Source organism: Idiotropiscis lumnitzeri, chromosome 14 (genome assembly GCF_059441095.1).
Source record: "Idiotropiscis lumnitzeri isolate Australia: NSW breed Sydney's pygmy pipehorse chromosome 14, RoL_Ilum_1.0, whole genome shotgun sequence".
Lineage (NCBI taxonomy): Eukaryota > Metazoa > Chordata > Actinopteri > Syngnathiformes > Syngnathidae > Idiotropiscis > Idiotropiscis lumnitzeri.
The window spans coordinates 16861033-16880693 of record NC_142404.1 but is presented as its reverse complement, the minus strand read 5'-3'; the positions used below and the strand labels follow the sequence as shown (position 1 = coordinate 16880693).

The window sequence follows — 19661 nt, the reverse complement described above, 5'->3', positions numbered from 1 at the left end:
TGGGCTGCCGCTAAACCAATTTAAACAACAATAAATGAAATGCATAACGCCTTTAATTTCCTGGTGAAGTTGATATATATTTTGCATATCACAAGTTATCAAACTCAAGGCCCGAGGGCCAGAGCCGTCTCGTCACATGATTTTTATGTGGCCCTTTTTGCTTTCTTGCTAAAATGCCGACGTCGAATTGATTCCACTTTTAAAAATGTTGAGAAGCAAGCATTTTCTTACCCACCCGTGAGGTGATCATAGTCTGTTTGGATGAATGATATGGCCCAAGACAAAAATGAATTTGTCACACTGTACATAAAGTAATAAAAGTACTAAATGAACTCTCAAAACAACAGAAAGAAAAAGCAGAGTAATTTCATCGCCAAAAAGTGTTAGGGGAAGTACAAGTTTATTTCAGGTTTCAGATTTGATGAGGTGAATTGTATTTTATGGTGGTAATTTTAGAATCCATTGTTTTTAATGCGTTGCAATAATGGTAACGATTCGCACAAGAGCGGAACAATGTTTTCACGTTTTGGTTGCACGACGGTGTGTTTTGGTTGATACAACTAAAACGGAAGTGGTCCCAACTTTAGTGAAACTTCACATGTTACAGGAAAATATCACCTTGTATTTTATTCTATGGGCAAGTTAGGACTTGATAGTTGCACGCGATGAAACTGAAAGAGTTGGAAAGTTGTCTACAACAAGTAGACACATTCGAAGAGCCCAAAATCCTTTTGGAGCAATATCCAACCAGTGCACATATTGCTGGTGAGGAGACAACGTGCGCTCACTGGGGCGCGTTTGTTTATTTTTGTATAAATTAATGAAATTGACTTTGTATTTCCGCAGCGTGCATGCTTTACACGATACACAACACGTTTGATGACATTGAGGCTAAACTCGTGGCCGATCTGGGATGCGGCTGTGGAGTTCTCAGCATCGGTGCGGCGATGCTCGAAGCAGGGTGCGCGTCACCTCAAATTTTAAATTATGATACTAAAATATCACTGGGTAAGCATCACTGGTCTCGTGTCTTCTCAAGGTTATGCGTCGGCTTCGACATTGACACCGACGCGCTGGACATTTTCAGAAGAAATGCGGAGGAATTCGAGCTTTCCAATGTTGATCTGGTTCAGTGTGACTTGTGTTCACTGAAGGCTGAAGACTACCGTGGCAGCTTTGACACTGTCATCATGAATCCCCCTTTTGGAACAAAACACAACCAAGGTGAGGGAAAAGAAAATAAAAGTATTTTTGATTTAAGACATAAGTGCTATGCTGATATTGCATGAGCCATCTTTTATGAGTTGCACGTTGTTATAAAATTCATATTTAGATTTTTTTTCCTATAGGTATGGACATGAAGTTTTTAAGGGCTGCTATAACAATGACGAAGAAAGTGGTGTATTCGCTCCATAAAACGTCAACACGTGAGGCAAGTATTTTAATAGTTGTCTGTCTAAAAATTAATACGTGTAGTCATAATTTTACAGGCAATATTTTAAGTAACATTTGACCACTAGTAGTCGTGAGAAATGACGTACCTTTAATTCTCGAGATGTTTGTTTTGGGTAATGAATGAATTTACTGTTCATTAGATAGAATTAAATCTTGTGGCCATCTTTTCTGTCTCAATTCATTCTGTCGCCATCCTTGCTAACGATTCACGTTGCAGGCAAATGAATAACAAAAACAGCAAGTGTGTCCAACAAGTTTGTTTTTTTTATCCCATTCCAGCACATACAAACGAAGGCAAATGACTGGGGAGTGAAGATGGAAGTCATTGCAGGTAATTGAAGCACACCAGAACAGTTGAAATGAATAAAGTTGACTTCCCTTTTTCTTTTTTTGGTGAACAGAACTGAGATACGACTTGCCAGCTTCTTATAAGTTTCACAAAAAGAAATCGGTGAGTTTAAAATAGCCTTCACACTCTTTTTCAATCTGGACAGCTGCTGAACAAGCACATTAACTGTTAAATTGTGAATAAACCATTTATTTGGATCTCACAATGAAAACATAAAAATAGCAAAGCTTCTTTTTTTTTTTTTTTTTTAAACAATGTAGGGAATCTACAAGAAAATAAGATAGTGGCAGATTTTTGTCACGAGTCTTAGGAAACCAACTCAAATGTTCTGTTGAAATTAAATTACAATCAGAGCGCAGACAGTTAAACGTAATAAAAAAAAAATCAAATGGTCTGAAGAGAAACGTAGGTGCATTAATGGACTTAAAAAGCAGAAAACTGACACCAAGCTTTGCAAATTGTGCTCTAGGTCGACATTCAGGTGGACTTCCTACGTTTTTCCAAAGCCTGACGCTTTCAAGTGGAATGGACTTTTTTTTTTTTTTTTTGCCTCTGTATATAATAAACGTTTTGTCCAAATGAAACGATCCGAGTGTGGTCTGACTAAGATCCATTTTCAGTTTTGGCCACCTTTGCCGCCGGACCATCGGCTTCCTCAAGTTCTCTCTTTGGGGCTGCCGGCGCTGGAGGAAAAAAACAATAATTTGACATTGGTATAAAATCTTATTTCAAACAAATCCTATATATGGCCAAGCCTGAAAATATTTTTAATTACCCTCATCATCATCGTCACTATCAAATTTCGTCTTCTTGCCCTGGTATTGAGTTCTGCCTTGATCTCTTCCGCCTTTTCCTCGACGGCCTCCTCTTCCTCTGCCGCCGGATTTCCCCCTGCCTTCAAGACGGACAAATATCGTAATTAAAGCACCGATCACTGATCTGTGTTTGATTGGCTGCTTCAAATGAACTTCTTACCTCGTTCTCGACTCCGGCTAATAGATTCTTGTTGTGCTTTAATGAGCTTCTTCAGGACCTCTTTCTCCTCTTCTCCTTCCAGCAACTTCCACGTGACGGCGTTATTCTTAACTTTAAGCTCGCCTTCATTTGCCTCTTTGGCTTTCTCAAAGGCTTCCTTTGCATTTCCATTGAAGAGGAGGGTGCCCTTTGTTGGGAGTCAAAATATGTCTTTTTAATAATAAAAAATAATCAACAATTTTGTAATCATAAAGAAATGCGTTCACGTGAGCTTCAGGTCTTAGCCGTACTTGCCAGAGGAAGTCTCGACTTACCTCTTTGGCTCCTCTTGTAAAATCGACCCACTTGATTCGTCCGTGCCCTGAGAACACGTCATGAAAGTCCTCCCGGGAAACATCTTGCAGCTCGCCAGAGAAATTTAACAAGGAACCTGAGTATTCTTCCATGAGCTGATCCTGCAAACCAGCAAGGAATCTTTAGCACGAGCAATCCTCACAACAACTGAGCCTGTTAGACGATTATTGAGGGTATCATACCATATTTTTCTCTTCCGTGTGTTTCTTTTGCTGTTCTTTATCCCTGAGGGAGATTAGTGGAAGGAGCAACCAAGTTTAAAACTTTTAATTATTTTTTTTTTTTTTTTCAAGAAAACCAATTGTATACTCACTCTTTTACTTTAGCTTTTGTCTCTGCTTTGTGTTGTTTTCTTTCTTCTGCTTTCTTTGCGTGGTAGGCTTCCCTGAAAGCGCAAAAGAACATTTTACACAAGCACAATCAGATAATTGTTTTATTTATATTTATATAAATCAATTATTATCATTTATAGATATCCATTCTTCATTTTCATTTCAAATTAAATGGTTTTTTTTTTTCTCCGATGAGGTGAGGTGTCCAAAACACTCCATCCATCTGCTCCTGGTCCGGCCCCTCTGTCAAATTTTTAGAACCCATTGTGGACCCGCCAATCAAAAAGTCCAGTCATACATACCTCGATAGCACGAGCATGTCGTTGTCTTTGAATGATTTGATGTCGGAGCGTTCAAGGAACTGCTTGGATGACTCTTGGGTGTCAAAACAGATAAACACTGATCCCTGCCAACAAAATAGCTCAAGTTCAAATCACACTTCACAAAACTGCATGATGTAACGCAACAGCCAACGCAAGATCAACTTTTACTACCTTGAACTGCCTCTCCATGGTTCTCCTCATTTGAATGTTTTCGATGTTGCCTTTTCCATTCAACCACTCCTGGATTTCGTCAAGGGAGCTTCCCAAGGGAAAACCTTTCTGGAGGAACAAATGGGGAAAAAAGTGGTTCGTACCAAATATAAATTAATCCGAGGTCATTTCAAGAATTTACCATGTAGACCGATTTGTGTTTGATAGCATCTTTATACGCGTCGTTCAGTTCAGGCAAAGGTTTTTCCGGACACCTCCTGATTTTTTTCTTGTCCTCGCTGATTTCCAAAAGGCCGCTGGTTGATTTCTGCAGTGCAGAAACGATGATGTTGGCGTCAGAGGTGAGAGATTTGAGTCTGCGAAGAGAATGCAAAGAGTTCAACGTGATTGACCAAAAGTTAGTCAACTCGCTGGTCGGTACACACACGAACAAATGAAGACATTCTCACACAGGAGGGCGGTTCTGTCTAGCCCGAGGGCCAAACTCAAGTCACTTACGACTTATTTTCCAATGTTAAAAATGACTGCCAAAATGGAAACACGTAGGATGGAAAAACGGACATTTAATGGCCCACATAGAAATACTTGGGTCTCTGCAGTCTCACCCGTCAATTACAAAATTTCACAGCCAAGTATTTTTTTTTCTGTTATCCCACATGGATGACAAAACGTCTGCTATTAGGTCAAGGCCAAACATGAAGTCGCGTTCTATTGTGGGGTTTGGATTTGTCGATTTGTTTGTTCACCACATAACAGAAAAACACTGCATGGAAAAATATTACAAGAACCCTGGGAAAAAAATGTCAAGCAATTAAGACACAAACCTGTTAAATTTTAGCATCGTCTCTAAAGAGACCCAGCCATCATCAATCTGAAGTTGTTCTTTGAGAAATTTGTCTCTGAGAAGATTGTGATCCCCAAAGTAGAACTGCAGGCAAGAATACAGTAAAGGTTAAACTTATTGTAAAGAATGTTTATAACCTGAATACAGTATAAGCATACTGGTTATAAATGAATAATGGTATTATAGATTACCTCGACTTGTCGAGCCACTTTCACTTCAACTGGAGACATTTGTTCAGACATGACTGTTCTGTGTCCAAAACACAAAAGAGATATATTAATATGAAACATTTGTCTTTTGTTATATGTAAGCCAGGTATATACATCAGTAGTTGTCAAATTGGAGTTTACAAAATACTTTGCAAAAAAAAAAAAGAAATTAAACATCCATATATTAAAATAAACATACCAAACCATTTTTAAATATAAATGGCTCAATGGCCCACAGGTGCTCATGGCAATTATGGCGTGAGTACAATCAATGATTTTTATCACCTGTAAGGATCCCTGAAACCAATGTGTTTGATAACGCCTTTGATGAATTATGTGATGTAAACATAATGCAAACGGCAAGATCCTTTTTTTTGTTGTTTTTTTTTTGCTAATGGGTTACTTAGTCCTAAAATTGGTAAAAAAAAAATGTATAGACTCCACAGTATAGCTTGAATAAAATTCCAATTATAGATAAGACTTTGAGGCGATTCATATAAACAAATAACTCGAGTTTGTTCTTGTGGCGTTTTTTTTTTTTTTTTTGCTGCAGCTAGCATACTTAGCAAGCTAATATGTCGCAGTTGCATGCCGGCCACACAGCGTCTCACTCCTATAGACAAATGGTTCCATTTACAAAAATGATTTCCTTTCATATTTAAACCACGACCTGAATCCGTAGTGATATATTCGTGAGGCTATACAGCAATTGCACACATTTAATCAGTTTAAACCACGAGACGCATTCTATCGACAGACAGCAAACTGCTTAAAAACGGGCTACAAAGGGGCGTCGTGTTTAAATCAAAAAAGAGAATCTTTATGGAAGGATATTCAAAATGATATAATTTCATCATGCAATGAACAGTTGTACTGTACTCACGATATGTTCCAAACGAGCCGGAGGGAAACTGAGTTGCTCAGACAGAAAGATTTCACTTCGGCACCAGATTGTACATGTGGGACTGCGTGTTACGGAAAGCCGGGAGGACCAAAACGCACCATTTCGCAGTAGGTGGCAAGGATGTAATTGCCCAAAACCGTCGCTGGGCGACGCTGCCGTCACACTAATGTGGTTTTAGCGTACGGCGTCTTGCAGCTCATTATTTTAAGTATCCCCAACTCCTTACTCTGAATTATGTACAATTATATATCTATAATGTTCAGCGTTTTTTGTGATTGTCTAACAGATGTTAGCTAACTCTTCTTAACGCTGGCCGCAGTGAATGTACCACAAAACCATCACAGTAACTACAAAGTAAAAATTTAATTTCAATCTGAAATTACATAATTTTGAATCATATATTTGAAACAATTATTTGATAAAATACATGTTTAAATATGTTAAAATACATACAAAAGTGGAAAAATATTGTTTTATTATACATATTCTGTTCATCTTCATTTTGAGCTAGATGCAGTTGAACTGCAGCCTATCCCAGATGTGTTTGGGGCGGGAGTACCATATACCCTGGGGCTACTCCCCAGTCAATCACAGGGCATGCAATAACAGATTATGTAGAGATAACATCATTTAAAAAAATGAATACAACAAATGTACTTTAACTAATTAATTTGCAACAAACATTACAGGACTCTGATGACTAAAAATGCTCGGAAAGTTTTAATCGTCTCACTGAATAAATCATGATGAACAATTTGAGTGTAGTGATTAAATTACTCATAAATAAACCTAACTACAATTCTAAAAAGTTTGAACAAATCTGTAACTAATTAAATAATCCATAGTTCCTACGCGCACACACACACACACACACACACACACGACGATAATGGCTCAGTGCAATACAATGTTTTCCACAGATCAATCTAAAAGTCCCAGGAAGAACAATTGAGGTCTTTTTTTCTTCTTTTGATAAATAAATACAATTTTTTTTTGATTAAATGAAAGTACAAAACAGTGGATGCGACTGGACCCTTATAGCGCAACACCAACTGTCTCATAATATATGAGGTAAGTAAATAGCCTTCAATTTGTGTCTCTCCAATAAATAATATTAAGTCATACTTGCATAGTTTACTAATGGCACATCTGTACACGCGACGTCAATTCAAAGCAACATTTTGTCATTAAACACTAAACACACAGACGCATCCATGCGACCTGGACGGGCTGGGAAGCGTCCCGACAATCTCCCAAGTGTCCAGTTGCGGGTCGTACTTCTCAATGCTCTGCAGATAAGTCCCTTTCGAGTAGGAGTAGCCCCCTGTGACGTAGATACAACCATTTATCACCGCAGCGCCGCACTCCATCCTCCTTTCCTTCATCACTGATATCGAGCTCCATTCCTCTCGCTGTATGTCGTAGCAGTCTGCAATCGTCGTCTGTCCGCCGACCAGATAAAGTTTGTTCTCAAGAGTCACGGAACACAGTCCATACTCTGGAAAAAAGGAGGATTGGAATTTAGAAAAAAGACAATGCAAAAATAAATATACATTAAACAGTCACATTTCGACGTCTTTGACTGATACCTGGATGAGGGCTGATCGTAATAATGCTCCACTCGTTGATATCTGGTCTATAGACCTGGATTTTCTCATACGTGCAGCTCCCTCTCAATCCATAGTGGCCTCCGGTTACGTAAATTTGATCTCCCATCACACCAGCAGTGGCATTCCCTACGCCTTAAAAAAAAAAAAAAAAGAAGAAGAAGAAGCAGTCTCTAGTGATGGGAAAATGAAGCAACAAATTTGCTTCATGAACCAATTGTTGTATTTTTGAGTCCTGTAGATGGCACTGTTGCTTTAAATGTTGAACTGAGAGCGCCCTCTACTGGAGTCCAAAAATACTACAACTGGTTCACGAAGCAGATTTGAAGCTTCATTTACCCATCACTAGCAATCACTTCCAAAATGAAAAAAAAAATGAACAGGTCTACTGTATATAGACAGCAAACTGTCAAAAAAAAACCTGTCAACCTTGGAGGCCTGAGCTTTACAATTATAGAGCACCACTGAATATAAGCAATATTTTGTTTTCTTTTTGTGTAGTGTCCACACTGTACATGACAAACTAAAGATTTTTGTTGTCAGTTTAGCACCAGGCTTAGTGTGACACCGAGTGTCCCTCTTGAGCACCAGCTGCCTTTGCCAAATAATGCAGCATTCACTGGATTGTGTACTTGAGGAAGACTTGCAAGTGACAGCTAAACAATTCACACGGATTTTCCCAAACACACCTTGCTAGGTTGTTCTTATGACAGTATTATTATTTTTTTCTATATCTTACAAGGTGTCAGAAAAGTTCTAGGGCTGATATATTTCAAATCCAATCTACGAATGTCCCTCTTTGAAGTAATCTTTCTGGAGCTGCCACACTTTCAAGCAGTCCTCGACGGATTCTCGAGGGATCCTCCACAGCTCAGTCGTCACGACGATGTTGATGTCTATCCACATTTTCAAAATGAGTCCCCTCGATCATCCCTTCATTTTGGGAATGAGGTAAACGTCACACTGGTTGGGTCAGTTGAGAGATTGCTTCAGAAAGCCGTTGTTCTTCTCTGACAGGAACTGTCAGATGCTCAGGGCTTTGGTTATCCTGCTACAACTCTCGCCTATTAAATGCAACCAGGATGTCTTTGCAGATGTGTTGGTTGATCGTCTGGCCCTAATTGAAAGGGGAAATATCTGAGATTGAGATTTCAAACCAGTCCTGGTACTTTTCTGACGCATCGTACATTATTATTATTATTATTGGCATTCACGTTCATATGGTAATAAACAATTAATCTTGAAAACAAGTTTTGTTCCACACCTTGAATCATTTTTGCTCCAGAGAACCATTTCTTCTTTAGCGGGTCATAACATTCCATCTCCTGCTCCGGAGCTCCTCCCCTGTATCCTCCGATGGCGTAAATACAGCCGTGCAAAGCGACACAACAATGGTAGTATCTGGCGGTGATCATCGGGCAACCCTCGGTCCATTCGTCATAGTCACAGTTATAAATAAAAACCGTGTCAAGCGCCTCCACTGTGTTGGTCCTGTAGCCTCCTGTCACGTAGATATCGGCACCGAGTAACGCAACGCTGTAGCTCTCTCTCGCTGGGTCCGGCATGTCTTTTCCTCGCAGCCATGTGTCACTTTTGGGCTCCCAAATGTGAACTTCACAGAGAGGGTGCCAGTAGTAGCCTCCAATTATGTACATGCTTGTTTTTCCGTCGGTGGTTTCCATTTTAGTTTTGGGTTTCGAAGCCTGCATGATCATTGATTTAAATCTCTCGTCACTACCTGTTAAGCACTGCCTGTGCAACTCGAAAGTAGCCTTGAAGTCCGTCTCATCCAGGTCCAGATGGATTGACCTCAGCAGGTCTACAGCGTGATGGATACGGTTCTCCAAATCGTGGATCAACCATTTGGTCACCGCGTCGATTAATAGTTCATCCTTCGGCACGTTGAGCTTTTGAGAAGTCAGAAGGGTCCGTATCGGATTGGGATCCAGTTGGAGGAACTCCTCCTCTTGGATGAGGTCTGCGAATCTGCTCAGCATCACCCTCCGGGCCTCGCGCTCCAGTCGAGGACACAGGTGGAGTTGAGCGAACGCATGCATGCCCAGGCAGTTGTCCACATCCAGGAGGCGAACGAGAAAGTCCTCGCACGCCCGTTTGACCGAGATGAATTGCAGGAGGTCGGCGGCTTCCAGCAGGCTTTGCACGTTCTTCTCCGTGATGCTCACTTGAGCCGTGTAAACGTAGTCTATCAGAACTCGGAGAATCTCCCAATCCACCCCGACCAGCTTGATCACACTGTTGGACCTCTCCTTCATATCGGCCGTGAACATGATCTGGAAGTAGGAGCTTCGGGCGGAAAGTAGCGCCTTGTGGCAACGGAACACCTGACCCGAGTCATCGGCACATTGCAGGGTGACGTCGGTGAACAGTTGGTTGAGGTAGAAATGCCTGAGCGCGTCCAGGATCTCGACAGGATGATCTGGGTCGCAGAAATCGTAGGTGTAGATCTCATTATGCTTGTGCGACATTCTCTCTGCAGAGAAAAGAAAAAAAAATAGACAATATCCATGAAAGGACGCCTGTTCTGATTGGCATCTGCATTCACCCTTGACTGGTCGCTAACTAATTAGCATTAAAATGAACATTCACACCTAAACAGAATGTAAAGTCTTTCTTTTTGGGGGGGGGGAATTTGGGTGATAACGCACAGAAGTACAAGCAAACTCCACATAGGCCGACATTTCAACTTTGACCCTTTCGAACCGTGAGACAGCTGTGCTAACCAGTTGACCAGGGGTGGGCAAACCTTTTGATTGGCGGGCCACAATGAGTTCTAAAATTGGACAGAGGGGCCGGACCAGGAGCAGATGGATGAAGTGTTTTGGTCACCTCACCTCGTCGGATAAAAAAAATACATTTAATTTTAATTGAAAGTGAACAAAAGAATTACAACACTATATATATATATATATTTAAAAAACCACAGTATTTAGAAAATAAAACATTAACAAGGTTTATTCATTTAATTTTGGCGGGCCGGATTAAAACGTTTAACGGGCCGCATGTGGCCCCCAGGCCGCAGTTTGCCCACGCCTGCACTAGACCATACTACCAACCAAAATACTCTTCAACTTCATGCATTATTCATAGCATTCATGTTTTTAAACAATATTATCCCACTCTCACCTTTCTTTTGTCCATGAATGTTCTTCGATGGTCCCTGGTTGCTCCTCTCCATTAAAAAAAACACACACGAGTACTCAATGTTGAGCACGCAGGGACGTCCGAGCCTGTCGCTTCTGTCCTATTTTGGTGATTGTGAGCAATGCAACAACGGACATCCCCCCACGACCCACCTCTCTTCTTCTACTCCTCCTTGCAGCACCGCCTGCACGCCCTTGAGAAAAGACAGTCAGAGGAATCCCGACCCCACTCACGCCGCTATGTGCTCTCTCTCTCTCACCTCCTAAATATAACATCCCGTGACCATGTCGTGCACGCGGACGGCGAATTAGTGTGGCCATACAAAGACAGCCAGCTCTCCCTCTCGGAATACAAATGAGCGCCCCTTCAGGAGCCAAATTCCCACTCGTGTTTTTCTCTCATTCTCGTCGTTGCCATGGTGTTTGGAATCTAATTCCACGGTGACCAATGTTTGACCTAATCCCACGGGATTAATGTGACCTGTGCATGAGACTGCTGCCGTTAGAACGGTGTTATAAAACATCTTTGTGGTATGTTCGTCAACCCCAAGTCAATGCTGAAATAACTTAATTAATTTCAATTCAATCGATTTTTCATTTTATTTCCGGACTCTTCATTAGGTACGCCTGCGCAATGTTTTTTTAAAATGCCTTGACAAAGACATTAAATTATGTTTTGAATTAAACTGTCAGAGAGTTACGGTGGATTCTCGGTTTACGATATCTCGACGTTACGAACGACGCGCATTTTTTTTAATCGTTTATCACCTTAGAATGTTTTTCATACAAATATTAGCTGTGGCTATGACGCTTATGATGCGTTCACATTTACAAAAAAAATCGGTTAAATCGCCATGTTGAAACGGAATTTAAACCGAGGACAGTCTGTATTATTTTCTTTTCGTCATTATTGTGATTGTCTTGCTCATTGTTGTCACTGCAATACACTGAGAGCTGTTTTTATTATTTGCATAATTTTGTAACCCGTGTAGAGAAAAGAAGCCGTGTTTATAAAATATGGATGTTCGATACCACTTTTTTTTGGACCGATACCAGTATGAGTAGTCACTGATACCTCTTTTGATTTACAAAATTCATTTAACAAAATGACAAAATCTATGAACACAGATCTTACATCCTGATGATTCACCGACGAGTCAACCTGCCGCAGTATACTGGTATCGGTATTAGAATATTTATGTTTACCTCACTGAAACACATCTCCAAGTATTTATTTGTGTATCAAAAAAAAATTGCACACCATGTGTCCATGTAAATTAATCAAAAATAACCAGCATGACAGCCCAACAAGCACATTTTTCATCAGTTTTACTGATCAAACAGTGAAAATCATCTAAATACTCCAATGTAAATTGCAACTGGCTCCGGAAATGTTAGTAGTGAATGCTAAGGCAAAGATGGATCAATAAGACACAAATCCGTGCCGCAGTCTCGCTTCAGGCGCAGAGCTGAGCCGCCTCCTGAACCAACGGCTTCAAGGCACAGAGGTCCCGCAGCAGAGAAGACACCCCGACGCAGTACCAACTATCACCGGAGCGCTCTGCCGGAGCACTGAAAGACTCAATTTGTACTCCCTCTGTGGCTAGCAGGCCTAAACAAAAAATAAAAAGAGAAAATTGGTGTGTAATTAAAGAAGCAAAATCTCAATACAAACACTAGAATTAAGCCCCTGGCTTTGACGTCATCACTTTTGAAGACCAAAGTGCAACTGACATGCATTTGTCTATCGTGGAGCTTGTCCTCGCCAACTTGGTGCACATGCTTTGTTCAACTATCCACATTCAAACCTAAAAAGCCTCAATGAATGTCCAGTACTTCTTATTTTATGAATCAATATTTTACAAAAAAAAATAAAAATAAATAAATAAATAAAAGAATGATTTTTTTTAAAAGTCAATTTACAATACTGTAACTATATGATGAAAACAAATAATTAGAATGAATGAATAGAATACATAATTCTCACTCTTTAGGATTAAATTATAATTAATTAGGCAATTAATTGATAACATTTATTTGAAAAAATCTTAAATACTAGTGCAGGGCAAATGGAGCGTTTATGAACCACTGAACCATTTGAAGCAATCGGTTCAAAATGGTTTGAAGCTTCAAAGCTTCAGTGACAATGACACCTGCTGGTGAAAAACTAGAACTGCAGTCAAAGACTATCGAGGCTTTTCGACAGTAAAACATGAGTAAAACACACAGAAACAATGATTGGATACCTAGTTCTTTATACTAAAAAAAATATGTTTTTGTGTCTTGTGGCAGTTTTTGAGTTGTTAATTTTATTAGCACAGTATATCTTATTTTATTTACAATAAATTAAATAACTATTAAATGAGATTTAATTTAAAATTAAAAAAACAAAAGTCTCGCTCTCTCTCATCTATGAATCTCTGTCTGTTTTGAATTAAAAATCTTTTTACATTTAAAACTGATTCCTCACCAGCCAGCGATGAGAGCACCTGAGTACTCGCCGAGGCCTTGAAGAACAGCAGATTCCCAGTCAGAGAAACCGGCTGTCGGAACACGCTGCCGCTCAGTTCCAGCAGGACCGGTCGGCCACCTTGAACGGTGCCAGTCGCTTTGTAGCTGCAGCCATCGGTCATGATCTCCACCGTGCACGCGCCGGGAGACGCCTCATCTGACACGCTGTGGCTTTGATTTACCTGCGGAAGAATGTAAAAGCGGGCACTTTTCACAACCACATTGTCACCAGGATGTTTTGCCCTCGTGCAAAGTCATACCGTGATTCCAGATTCCTCAGCGAGGCTCAGCACATTGATGAAGTTTGGGCAAGAGCCAGATTTGCCGTTAAGCAGGCCGACCAGCACAGCGGCCGACATGTAACTGGCTGATGACTTCATGCCGTCTCCTGATTGATGAATATTTAATCAAATAAAATAAAATGTAAAAAACCTCCTTGCAATTGTTTTATCAGTTACTACTACACTTAATATAGCGCATAGTGCACGTTTCTCACCAGCAGAGGGCGTACAATCCTAATTTCCAAAAATGACAGTCATCCAATTTTAACCTATCAGGCTTACTCAAATGTGTCCATCTTAGCAACTTTCACTTGTTATTGTCCTCACTGGCAAGACAAGTCAGTTTTAGGTGCCAAAGTTGGATCAGGGTCACAAATAAATGTTCAAAGGGCTTGGCAATTCGCAAGGGCATCAGAACAGCAATGTAGTAACGCACCTTGAGAAGTGATTTGTACATGGCTCAGTGGATTCTTGGACACGCTACACGACTGCAGCACAGCTCCGATGGCCTCTCCGAGTTTGATCAACGGATAAGAGTCCGGGGAGAAAGTGCTCGCCAAAACTTGTGCGTTTACCTGTGTAGAAAAGAAAAGATTTGCAAATGATTTTGAATGAAAAGCTGTGATGAACGATTCTGAAAAATAATCTCATTGCTATTTATTTACTGGTATCTACTGTTCATGTGAAAATTAAGCTTAGGACCGAACGAAATGAAGCAGAATTATTTTGTTCATTTTTTTCTTCTCAAAATTGCAGCATTTGCAGTCGATTTGAATTTGATTAATTACTCAGCCCCTAAAAAAAGGATTCTAAAAATTATTTTCCATCTATGACATGCAAACTCCACACAGAAAGGCTGGTTTGTTATTATTATAATTTGCAAAATGATTATTAAAATGGAGCAGAGTCAACAAGTCCAAAGAGGTAGTCATGTTTCAATAACTACATAAGCAAATAAGAGTGTCGACTGTCACATGAAAACATCGCTGATGACGTGTAACTTTTAAGATCACATGACTTTGCCACTGGGATTTAGAATTTTACACATGGGTGTGTCATGTGTGGAGACTACTCAGTCCTCCACAACTCGGTCATAAAAAGTACGGTGAAACTCACTGTCCCGACCAGCTTGTTGCCCTTCACCATGTCGACAATCTGCAGAGCGATATCTTGGCCGCATCGCGCCTGTGCCTCCTTGGTGCTGGCGCCGAGATGCGGACAGCAGATCACATTGGGATGGTTGACCAGAGAGCGATCTTGCGGGGGCTCCTGTGGCACAAATAACCTTATTCCATTTCTGTCTTCGGAAAATGTGCATTTTGTGGTGCGATGACCATATTAAACGTTAGCAATTGTTGATTTTATCTGTGAGGATGCGCACAGCATCTTAAGGGCTTGTAAAACACGCGTTTAGATTTCAGTTTTTTCTGTATTAAGAATTGCTCCCCCAGTTTGCGTTGCAACATGCCGTTTTATCCTACATCGCCCTCTGCTGGTGATTATAAAATTGACATTTTTCTGGGTTTGGTCAAGTGACGTCCGCAATGCGAGTCCAAAAGTATGATATCAATTTCAGTCGACAGAAGAGGGCGGTCTTGGACAAAATGGAAGCATCCTGAGATTAAAAAAAAAAATGATGGATTAAATTATTCACATGACTGACAATATTTAGAATATTACAGTAACTCAAAAATTGAAAATAATCTTGCCTGCACAAAGACGTCAAGGCCGGCACCGCCGCACTGTCCGGACTCCAAAGCTCGGAGGAGGGCAGCTTCGTCGATGATGCCACCGCGTGCGCAGTTGACGACTTTCACGCCTCTCTTGCATTTGGCAAACGTTTCATCATTGAGTAGACCTTGGGAGGGATTCAACAGCAAAAATTAGAACTCAAGCACAATTTGTTGACTTGAACTTATTGATTTGAAGAGAAGTGCTGAAACTTACAGAATTGTGGATTCATATATTTTTTTAACCTTTCAAATTTGACCGGGTAGCCAAAAGCAATCTTCTCTGCGGTATGTTAAATATACAAGTCATTTTTTTTTTTTTAATTTACAAGGACTTTAGCGAGTCACCAATCACTTAAGTTGGCTCCACCAAGAAAACCACAGTCCTCTCTTAATGTCTGAAAGAAAGAAAAAATAAAAAAAGGAAATGCTGATAAAAAAAAAATATTTTTAAAATGTTGACTATATTCTTCTGTTTTTGGCATCTCATCAAGAAAATCACAAAAGGTTTTACAATATTCCATATTTTAAAATGTACAGCGTTTTCCTACACCGCATCATAAACGTACAATGGGTAAATTTGCAAAAATTATATAAAAAAACCCCCACTTTTTTTCCCGCATTGTCTTTATAGGGTGTTGTACGTCGAATTTTGAGGCGGGAAAAAAAATCATTCAATTTTCCATCATTATATGACAATTACGCATATGGATGTGTAAAAACAGAATTTATCGCTCACTATTTTGAGGATCAGAGGCATCACAATGCGAATAATTCTGATTGGCGACAAGGCTTTTCATGTGGTGAGAGATCTTGTCCAACTTTATGTGTTCGTGGGCGCGTCAACTTCGATAAACAGAATCTAGAATATTCTTGCGCACTTTTCAGAACAACCACTTGTTACTTGGCAGCGTCGAGGGCTCAAGTGCACCATCGTCAGAGCGATATGTGGATGCTGGTATGCCAAACAAGGGACTGATGTGAATCACTGTTCTGTTTTCCACATATATCATAAGGAATGAAAAAAAAAAAAAAGTCATGTGCTGGATCTGGCAACTTGGAGTGTCGTATGAGACCCTCACCGACAGTGGAGGGCATTAACGGAGTGTGCACCGTGATGTAGTCACACAGAGGCCAAAGCCGCTCCAGGGACATCTGCTCCACTCCCCAGCTGGCTGACACTTCAACTGGAGTGATTGGATCGTAGCCGATAGTCTAACAAAAAAAACAACACACTTTTGCACTTTTATGTGATGATCACAGAGCACGAATAGAATAGCGTCACGTGACCAGCTTGCCGACCTTCATGCCAAATGCCTGCATTCTGTTGGCCACCTCTTTTCCTATTCTCCCGAGTCCAACTATTCCGAGCACTTTGCCGTACAGCTCAGCGCCCATGAACTGCAACATTAGAAAATGTGACAATGAGCCGGCCGACTGAATCAAAAGCGCCACCGAATCAGAATGTGGCGTCCCATTATCGACGGCCGACCCGGGACAATGGAGTCGGCCGTGCGACTGTAATCTGAAAAGAAAAGAATCAGCCGCCGAGGCCGGCGCTCACCTTTTTGCGATCCCAATTGCCAGCTCGCATGGACATGACCGCTTGAGGCACAGTTCTGACAACGTTGGGAAACATAAAGTATTAGCAAACACACTGTTACAGAAATGTGCAACACATTGCTCACAGATTGGCACTTCAATAACAATCCTAGAAAATCACAATGTACAATCAACAGTGAGCTTTTTTTTTTTTTTTACAGCGTCGGTGACCACTGATTGAAGGTGTGTGGCCTAGTGAGTGACACAAAGAACTTAATTCCATGCGGGAGTATCTACATGTGAGTTGTGGCCGACAGAAGGTCCTGAGAGTTTTCTAATAGTTTTCGCCAGAAGCGTTAACAGTTCGTTTAAAGCGGCGGCCTTAGGACAAGAATATGGTTGAATGATGTTAAAATATTTGAGTGACTTAATTTTTGTTAAAACATGTTCCTTAATGTTGGTTTGCTTTTCAACAAGTTTGTGCAAACATTGAGTTGGATTTTTTTTTTTTTTCCCCCCCAATGGTAGCGAGCACTTTTTAAAGGGAGGGAAAAAAATTACAGGAAGTGTTTTTTTTGTTATGCATTAAAATATTATTATATATAATTGGTTCAATAATAAACTGATATTTGCACACATTTTGTCCAAATTTAAAATGTCATTTTTGTCATCCAGGAAGTCCCGTGTGGTCTCTCATTAACCCGGAAAAAAAATGTGGCCCCCACCGTTGTTTAAGTCGCTGATCAAACTTTACCCACCCCTGCAGCTCTGCTTACCTTGAGAGGCTCATCAGGAGGGCACAGGTCAGCTCAGCCGCGCTGATGGTGTTGCCACTCGGCGTGCTGCGTCACACATTTGACATCCGCTTAGCTCACTATGCTGACAGTCAAACCACAAATTTGGACCAATCCCACACTCGCTTACTTCATCACGATGACGCCCATTTTGGTGGCGGCGTCAACGTCCACGTTGTCCACGCCGGTTCCGGCTCTCCCGATGATTTTGAGATTGCCGGCGGCGTTGATGACGTCCGCCGTCACCTTGGTAGCGGATCTCACCACCAGGCCGTCGTAGTCCTGAGGAGGGGAGAGGGCTGACCTATCACGACCTTTCGGAGACGCATGGCTGGATGATCAAATAGGCAAATACACTCTAATGCGCAAACACCAAAAAAAAAAAAACGGTATAAGCCACTTAACCCGCACAGATTTTAAGCATGAAGTAGCTGTTTCGTTTACACAGCTACAGACATCTGCTTTTGAGTGGGTGTGTGTGTGTGTGTGTGTGTGTAATTTAAAGAAGAGATATTATACGAATTTGGCTTTTTTTTTTTTTATAAATACAATTGTACCTGGACAAGTTTCATTCCTTCCATGATCAAGCTTGTTACCCAATTCACACATAATCAATTAAGTTCCGTGCTTTTAACAAAGAAAATGGCACTGGTTGTATTGTTGTGTAGTTCGTTAGTTTTCGTTAAATTATGGATTACAACACAAAGCATTTTTTTTAATGGACAATCTAATGAGATTTACAATGACAATAAGATTTGCTAGCTAGATTGCGCTACATCATAATACCCACAATATTAATTTGATCATCGATTCGTTGCTGAATAATCGTTACACCACTAACAATAAATTTAATTAAATTAATTATTGCTTGTGTTTGTAAAAAGAAAAATAAATGGGACGAGGACCATGAAAAAATTACATTTTAAAGCGCAATAGTGAGGGGGAATCATCATTAGATTTTTTTTTTTTTTTTAAACCTGTGCTTCAGTAAAAGAACTGAAACTCTTCTGTCCTTGCATTTTCACCAGTCTTATTTCATCTACTTTAGGACAGGCCGAATACTTTTACCTCCAGACTGCTGCTGTGTGCAAGAAGGAAATATTTTGAAGTGAGTTTGAGTCACGTGCACAATTTATGCCAGACGAGCGAAGTTGCTCTACTAGAAAGTGATGGGCTGAATTGCATCATCTTGCCAGGGCAGGGCGGTGCTTACTAAACTCACACTAAACATTTCATCAAAACTCATCTGCAACTGAAATACATTCAGCATGAAAAATACCAGTGAGGAGATTACAAATCAATTTTGAATGCATACGTTTGAAGCGTGTGTGTGTGTGTGTGTGTGTGTGTGTGTGTGTGAGGGGGGAGACGGGACACAAAGTGCTCGGAAGAAGCCGTTACGCAATGCAGGATTCCAATGCCATTCCTACCTTGATCTCGGCGATCAATTCCTCCTTCTGCATGTTGTGCTTCTCCGTTACTCGGATGCCATTTTCTTCCAGGATGCTCCTGCAGCGAGGGTCCACGTTGTCGCTGATCAGAACGCTCTTAATGGAGATGGGGGCCATCTTGAGGGGTTTGTGTGTTCTAGAAGAAGAAAGTCTCCCGTGCAGGCAGGATTGCTTATGAATGGACAACTGGAGCTGGAGTGAGTAGGAGTGCTGCAAAAAAAAAAAGGCTTCGGCGACGAGTGATGACGGCCACGGGAAGTTGCTCGTGTTTGTTGCTTTTGAATGGTCGTGCGGTTGTGGAAGACAGCCCCCTTTTTAGAAGAAAACACGCCCCCTATCGTGCATCTCCCCACTAACTGGAATGTGACTGGCTAATTTATTTGTGCACATTTGCAAAATAACAGTCTGAGCCCGGGAGCGTCATTTGTGGTCGATGGTTTGCACCAATATTTTTATTCACAAACAAAAAGAATAATAATGATAGGGAGAATGCTTTTACATAAACGAAGACTAACTCAAATTATCTTACGTTTTTAAATGTAACTGAAGGTAGCAAAAATGTACTTTGTTTTCATCTTTGTCCATGAAATATTATCATACAAGAACTTTCGGGGTTCATTTTAAATGTATTTATTCCGGTACTGCTGTACGGCAGAAGATGGATATGT

The 19661-nt window shown here is 40.7% G+C and overlaps 4 protein-coding genes across 5 annotated transcripts; 1 reads left to right on the top strand and 3 right to left on the bottom strand.

Annotated features, from left to right (window-relative positions):
• The first annotated feature begins 526 nt into the window (after positions 1-526).
• mettl5 (methyltransferase 5, N6-adenosine) lies at positions 527-2431 on the top strand. The gene is made up of 7 exons (XM_088315796.1): positions 527-765; positions 847-961; positions 1040-1224; positions 1350-1432; positions 1735-1786; positions 1857-1906; positions 2274-2431. Exons 1-7 carry the CDS (start codon positions 666-668, stop codon positions 2313-2315), a joined length of 627 nt encoding a protein of 208 aa, XP_088171922.1. The 5' UTR covers positions 527-665; the 3' UTR covers positions 2316-2431.
• ssb (small RNA binding exonuclease protection factor La) lies at positions 1698-6055 on the bottom strand. The gene is made up of 12 exons (XM_088315795.1): positions 5896-6055; positions 4995-5052; positions 4784-4887; positions 4141-4315; positions 3960-4067; positions 3768-3871; positions 3447-3518; positions 3316-3358; positions 3094-3234; positions 2780-2966; positions 2580-2699; positions 1698-2487 (listed from the first exon to the last, which is right to left on the bottom strand). The coding sequence occupies exons 2-12, from the start codon at positions 5043-5045 to the stop codon at positions 2408-2410; spliced, it is 1185 nt and encodes a 394-aa protein (XP_088171921.1). The 5' UTR covers positions 5046-5052; positions 5896-6055; the 3' UTR covers positions 1698-2407.
• Positions 6056-6617: 562 nt separating this feature from the next.
• On the bottom strand, positions 6618-11146 carry klhl23 (kelch-like family member 23). Of its 2 annotated transcripts, XM_088315881.1 has the most exons (5): positions 10945-11146; positions 10668-10878; positions 8788-10014; positions 7506-7658; positions 6618-7414 (listed from the first exon to the last, which is right to left on the bottom strand). In XM_088315881.1, exons 2-5 carry the CDS (start codon positions 10717-10719, stop codon positions 7104-7106), a joined length of 1743 nt encoding a protein of 580 aa, XP_088172007.1. In that variant the 5' UTR covers positions 10720-10878; positions 10945-11146; the 3' UTR covers positions 6618-7103. The 2 variants fall into 2 exon arrangements, with proteins under 2 accessions (XP_088172007.1, XP_088172006.1); XM_088315880.1 differs by lacking the exon at positions 10945-11146 and having other exon boundaries at positions 10668-10936.
• Positions 11147-11996: 850 nt separating this feature from the next.
• On the bottom strand, positions 11997-19287 carry phgdh (phosphoglycerate dehydrogenase). Its single transcript, XM_088315398.1, has 12 exons — positions 18973-19287; positions 17673-17824; positions 17525-17590; positions 16771-16825; positions 16509-16607; positions 16289-16421; positions 15186-15334; positions 14593-14745; positions 13913-14051; positions 13456-13583; positions 13155-13377; positions 11997-12296 (listed from the first exon to the last, which is right to left on the bottom strand). The coding sequence occupies exons 1-12, from the start codon at positions 19108-19110 to the stop codon at positions 12142-12144; spliced, it is 1590 nt and encodes a 529-aa protein (XP_088171524.1). The 5' UTR covers positions 19111-19287; the 3' UTR covers positions 11997-12141.
• Between the last annotated feature and the right edge of the window lie 374 nt (positions 19288-19661).